Source organism: Nanorana parkeri, unplaced genomic scaffold (genome assembly GCF_000935625.1).
Source record: "Nanorana parkeri isolate BGI_ZX_2015 unplaced genomic scaffold, ASM93562v1 scaffold538, whole genome shotgun sequence".
NCBI lineage: Eukaryota > Metazoa > Chordata > Amphibia > Anura > Dicroglossidae > Nanorana > Nanorana parkeri.
The window spans coordinates 1,030,566-1,037,041 of NW_017306806.1; the positions used below are offsets into that span (position 1 = coordinate 1,030,566).

General features: G+C 54.7%; 1 protein-coding gene across 1 annotated transcript in view; it reads right to left on the minus strand.

Moving 5' to 3' along the window:
- The window catches only part of LOC108791267 (kalirin-like), a gene marked incomplete at its 5' end in the record, with an annotated part of 83,784 nt that overhangs the window by 49,540 nt on the left and 27,768 nt on the right, over positions 1-6,476 (minus strand). Inside the window, 4 exons of the mRNA XM_018561701.1 lie at positions 85-209; positions 1,107-1,199; positions 2,552-2,653; positions 3,043-3,311. Coding sequence (XP_018417203.1) covers positions 85-209; positions 1,107-1,199; positions 2,552-2,653; positions 3,043-3,311 — 589 coding nt within the window. The remainder of the gene's footprint in view (positions 1-84; positions 210-1,106; positions 1,200-2,551; positions 2,654-3,042; positions 3,312-6,476) is intronic.

Consider the following 6,476-nt stretch of genomic DNA (forward strand, 5'->3'; position numbering starts at 1 on the left):
ACCCAGCACCGGGGGGGGCAGGGGGGGGGCCGGGGAAGTAGTCAGGGGGGGGGGGTCAGATGAGAGCACCAGAATGAAACTCACATTCTCCCTCGGAGAGCTTTAGCCTTCTGTTCCTCCTCGTGGTTCCTCGGTACAGGTGATGGCATCGGCATCATCCCTTCATTAGAATACCCGTCCGTTACCGAGTATGAGCCGCCATCTAGGGACTGTGGAGAGACGGCGAGAATTAGTAGACTGCGAGAGAAAGGCGATGTGTCAGCGCTCTGAAATCATAGGACACATCTATAAAGTACACTGAAGTTCTTCTGCCTCTTGGAGACACCCGCTGTGACCATTATGAGGGGCTCCCACCATCCCTGTGCTGAGATCCCGGGTCTGTACACCCGCTGTGCCCATTATGAGGGGCCCCCACCATCCCTGTGCTGAGTTCCCGGGTCTGTACACGCGCTGTGCCCATTATGAGGAGCTCCCACCATCCCTGTGCTGAGTTCCCGGGTCTGTACACCTGCCGTGCCGATCAGGGGCTCCCACCATCCCTGTGCTGAGTTCCCGGGTCTGTACACCTGCCGTGCCCATGAGGGGCCCCCACCATCCCTACTGGATTTATTTTATATTATGGAAGATGTAACAGGGGGGGCAGGATATGTGGGGACGCCCAAAACTCCAATATGGGGTAAATAAGAACAAGGAACCATTTGCTGTTGAGAGCTCATTGCTGGAGAATGTGGGAGATGTAAGAAGCCATCAGACAGCTCAGCCCACCAGACTCCACCAATAGGTAGATTTTTGGGTGTACTGGCCCTTTAAGCTGCAGTCTGCGGCCCGCCAGCAGGAAACACATTTACAAGATTAAATTTTAACCAAGAAAAATCACAAACAATGCCGACATCACAATAACAGACAGGTAAAGAACACAGACAGAAATGGAGCGTCTCTACGGAGGGGATGAATCTGTTGCACTGTGAAGTCCAAAGCCACCAATGCAGTGCGGAGAGTAAGGAGCAGAATTAGACACGCCCCCGAGGAGCTGGACTGAGCCCAGATGCCTGTGTTTGGGGGGGAGAGGGGGGGACTCTGGACATCACAGCTACCTGGGCACTTACCATTTTGTTCCTGACCAGGTTCTCTATTGCACTGACCAGTTCGGCCGCACTGGGGACCTCGGCCGAGCTCTGACGGGCCACAAGTAAGGAGGGCTGGAGGCCGTAGATGTGCGGAGGGAAAGCAGGTTAGCGGGTGCCGGGGAGGAGGAAGCAGCACGTTGCCAGGCGGGAGACACAGGGGGGTTATGGGGGAAGAAAGGGTGAGAGAGGTTAGTTAGAGGTGACAAAAGAATTTTCAAGCACCCGAAGACATCAAACCAACGCCATTCACCCGGACACATCCGTGCGCATGCTGAGCGGCATCTAGGCACTCGGAGCCCCTGCCACGGCATATCGGGGACATCACCAGACAATTCCCAGCATGCTCTGCAACATACTGCTCCATAGACACCACCAAACAACTCCCAGCATGCTCTGCAACATACTGCTCCATAGACATCACCATACAACTCCCAGCATGCTCCGCAACATACTGCTCCATAGACATCACCATACAACTCCCAGCATGCTCTGCAACATACTGCTTCATAGACATCACCATACAACTCCCAGCATGCTCTGCAACATACTGCTCCATAGACATCACCAAACAACTCTCAGCATGCTCTGCAACATACTGCTCCATAGACATCACCACGCAACTCCCAGCATGCTCCGCAACATACTGCTCCATAGACATCACCACGCAACTCCCAGCATGCTGTTCAGCACACACCACACAGATCTTGCAGAAAGGTTATGCTGAGACATCATTAGCAATTCTGCCGGCAGCCAGTTAGGGGCGGGATTTAGATTTTTGCAAGCCATGTGACAAAGCTGCGCTTGCAATAATCGAGAGTGTGGGAGCCAATCAGTGAGCAGTATTAGGCAGTGAAAAGATCGATGGCGCAGATTGATGTCATATTTCTGGTCGTTATGTTTCCATGTTCCGTGCAGAGAATATCTATTTGTATCTAGTTTTATAGTTCAGGTTGCAGATAGATGGAGCTAATGGCGGAGGGGTCAGGTATATGGTGGGAGGGGTCAGGTATATGGTGGGAGTGGCAGAGGAGTCAGGTATATGGTGGGAGTGGCGGAGGGGTCCGGTATATGGTGGGAGGGGTCAGGTATATGGTGGGAGTGGCAGAGGAGTCAGGTATATGGTGGGAGTGGCGGAGGGGTCCGGTATATGGTGGGAGTGGGGGCGGGTGGATGATGGGGTGGGGTGGGCTATACACCTTACAATCACATGCAATCTGATTGAACAATCCCCTTCAGTCCCCCTGATTGGGCGGCTCAGCCGAGGCTTCTATCACACAGCTCCCGGCAGATCTAGCTTGGTCCGGATTGTACGATCAGATTGCGATGTGTGTGGCCGGCTTTGGATCTGAACGCAGCAGATCGTCTCCGTGGCTCATACAGCTATTAATCCGAACCCGACACGGTGAATCGGGACCCCCCAGTACCTTGTCGTCTGGCGCCGGCTCGTTGTCAAAGATCTTCATGGGTGGCGGTAGGGGAGTGTGCGAGTCGTCGTCCGCCTCCTCGTCCCATCCTTTCTTGCCCTTCTGAAAAAAATAAAAACATTGACACGGTGCCAGGGGGCAAATGATTGCGTCCCACCCACCCACTGACCCGGTATCAGCCCCCTGCACAGCAGAGCTCAGTCTGGGGGAAGGAGAAGCAGCACAAGGAGCTGCAGTGCCCATGTAGTGACAATGGAGCATGCTGACAGAAAGAGAGAGCAGAGGCTGAGTGGCAGAGAGATGAGCTCATCAGCTTTCTGCTTCTCCTTTCGCTGTCCAATCACAGGCTGGGGGAGGGACCAGACCTGTGAGCGTTACTGAACGGCAGCAGCGAAAACTCAGGTCCCCTCCCGTGCCGGACGGGGGCTGCGCAGGTAAACGTGTTCTTCTATATAAGACGGAGGAGAGATAAAGTTAACGCGCGCTCGCACCTCATCGGCGCTGTCGCCCTGCGGGGTGGTGTCGTCGCTCGCCCGCGGGGAGCCCAGGTTGCGCCCCTCCCTCTTCTTCTGCTTCTTGATGTTGCTCTCGGCCTTGCCGCTGTTCAGCCGCCTCACGGGGCTCGTCAGCCATTTCTTCAGCGTGTTGGTGGAGCGTTTGGGCCCCGGCGAGCTGGAGATGGAGTTCAGAGAGGAGTGCGGCTGCAGGTTGGCCACCGAGTCCGTCTTGCCGCCATTTTCTCCCGAGACGGAAAAAGCATCTGCAAGGAAGAAGATAAAAATCAGGTCACGCGTGTGGCGCTCTGCCTCCGAGTTCTGCATTCTCGTCTCATATGACCGGCCCCCGGCTGCGGCAGTCGCCTGGTTGGCCAGTTCAGGAACGTGTGGGCAGCCATGCTGTGGTGGAGGCGGATTATCCAACACGGTCACATAACATTACACAACGAGAACATTCACCCTCAGCCATGTGCAGACCAGAAGGTTCAACAGTCCCAGCTCTCTGTATGGACCTGGTCCCTGGCACCAACCGCCAGCGCACCAACCGCCAGCGCACCAACCGCCAGCGCACCAACCGTCAGTGCACCAACCGCCAGCGCACCAACCGCCAGCGCACCAAAGGGACACAGTAACTCTTAAAGGAGAACTAGGGGGTCAGAACTTTTCCCCATAGTTCTCCTCAGGGTAACGGGAGGACACAAACTAGCGTCCTCCCGTCACCCTTGACACACCGCATGCAAAGCCGTGCAGAGCGAAGCAAAGCTGCCCGCCACGGAGCTTTGCGTGCAGTGTGTGAGCCGAGTGCAGTCAGATGATTGACTGCACCTTCAGCCAATTGGCTCGTGCGTAACCACCGGCCAGATGTCGCATGCTGACGCGCGGGTTTATACGCGCGAGCCGATTGGCTGAAGATGACATTTTTCCTCTCGGCACGCTCAGCTTTGCAAGGTCTCGCCAGCGGACGTGCCGAGGAGAAAATGACATGACACACACTGCACGCGAAGGCAGCGCGCCACCGCTTCGCGCGCAGTGTGTCACAACCGTTAGAATTCTTAGACTGTCGGGATATACTGCCGCCTACAGGAGACAGTCTAGGAATTCCCGCGCCACTCAGCGGAGTCCAAGAAAAGGATTTTATGGGGAGTATTGAATCTGGAACATCAACTCGCCCGATTGGGATCCCACAGTGGAGGACATTATTTGTCACACGCTATTCAACGCACCTCAGTGGTTGTGCACTTCCAGTTACGTTGCATTATACAGGACTGCACACGGATCCCGCACATTTGACTCTACACGGATCCCGCACACAGGACTGCACACGGATCCCGCACATATGACTCTACACGGATCCCGCACACAGGACTGTACACGGATCCCGCACACAGGACTGCACACGGATCCCGCACATATGACTCTACACGGATCCCGCACACAGGACTGTACACGGATCCCGCACATTTGACTCTACACGGATCCCGCACATTTGACTCTACACGGATCCCGCACATTTGACTCTACACGGATCCCGCACATTTGACTCTACACGGATCCCGCACATTTGACTCTACACGGATCCCGCACATTTGACTCTACACGGATCCCGCACATTTGACTCTACACGGATCCCGCACATTTGACTCTACACGGATCCCGCACATTTGACTCTACACGGATCCCGCACATTTGACTCTACACGGATCCCGCACATTTGACTCTACACGGATCCCGCACATTTGACTCTACACGGATCCCGCACATTTGACTCTACACGGATCCCGCACATTTGACTCTACACGGATCCCGCACATTTGACTCTACACGGATCCCGCACATTTGACTCTACACGGATCCCGCACATTTGACTCTACACGGATCCCGCACATTTGACTCTACACGGATCCCGCACATTTGACTCTACACGGATCCCGCACATTTGACTCTACACGGATCCCGCACATTTGACTCTACACGGATCCCGCACATTTGACTCTACACGGATCCCGCACATTTGACTCTACACGGATCCCGCACATTTGACTCTACACGGATCCCGCACATTTGACTCTACACGGATCCCGCACATTTGACTCTACACGGATCCCGCACATTTGACTCTACACGGATCCCGCACATTTGACTCTACACGGATCCCGCACATTTGACTCTACACGGATCCCGCACATTTGACTCTACACGGATCCCGCACATTTGACTCTACACGGATCCCGCACATTTGACTCTACACGGATCCCGCACATTTGACTCTACACGGATCCCGCACATTTGACTCTACACGGATCCCGCACATTTGACTCTACACGGATCCCGCACATTTGACTCTACACGGATCCCGCACATTTGACTCTACACGGATCCCGCACATTTGACTCTACACGGATCCCGCACATTTGACTCTACACGGATCCCGCACATTTGACTCTACACGGATCCCGCACATTTGACTCTACACGGATCCCGCACATTTGACTCTACACGGATCCCGCACATTTGACTCTACACGGATCCCGCACATTTGACTCTACACGGATCCCGCACATTTGACTCTACACGGATCCCGCACATTTGACTCTACACGGATCCCGCACATTTGACTCTACACGGATCCCGCACATTTGACTCTACACGGATCCCGCACATTTGACTCTACACGGATCCCGCACATTTGACTCTACACGGATCCCGCACATTTGACTCTACACGGATCCCGCACATTTGACTCTACACGGATCCCGCACATTTGACTCTACACGGATCCCGCACATTTGACTCTACACGGATCCCGCACATTTGACTCTACACGGATCCCGCACATTTGACTCTACACGGATCCCGCACATTTGACTCTACACGGATCCCGCACATTTGACTCTACACGGATCCCGCACATTTGACTCTACACGGATCCCGCACATTTGACTCTACACGGATCCCGCACATTTGACTCTACACGGATCCCGCACATTTGACTCTACACGGATCCCGCACATTTGACTCTACACGGATCCCGCACATTTGACTCTACACGGATCCCGCACATTTGACTCTACACGGATCCCGCACATTTGACTCTACACGGATCCCGCACACAGGACCGCCCAGTCCCCTCCCCCCCACAGTCACATCAGTCTCTCGGTTTCTTGCAGCTCGTCCAATCAGAAGGCGGCGTTTGTGCGGGAAAAGTAAATATTTATTAGGATTTGATTCTCTGGGGGAAGAATTGCGGTTGTGGAATTATTCCAACAGGAAGTGTGCGCCCCCCTCCCCGATGTTGAACAGAGGAGCGATTGGATGGCGCGCGCAGCTCCCAGGATAAGGCGGCTTTTGTGTGTCATTCCCGCAGGGCAGCCAGATAAGGGACCCCGGACTGTGTGACACGGGGCCCAGGACTCAGGCCTGCACTCCCT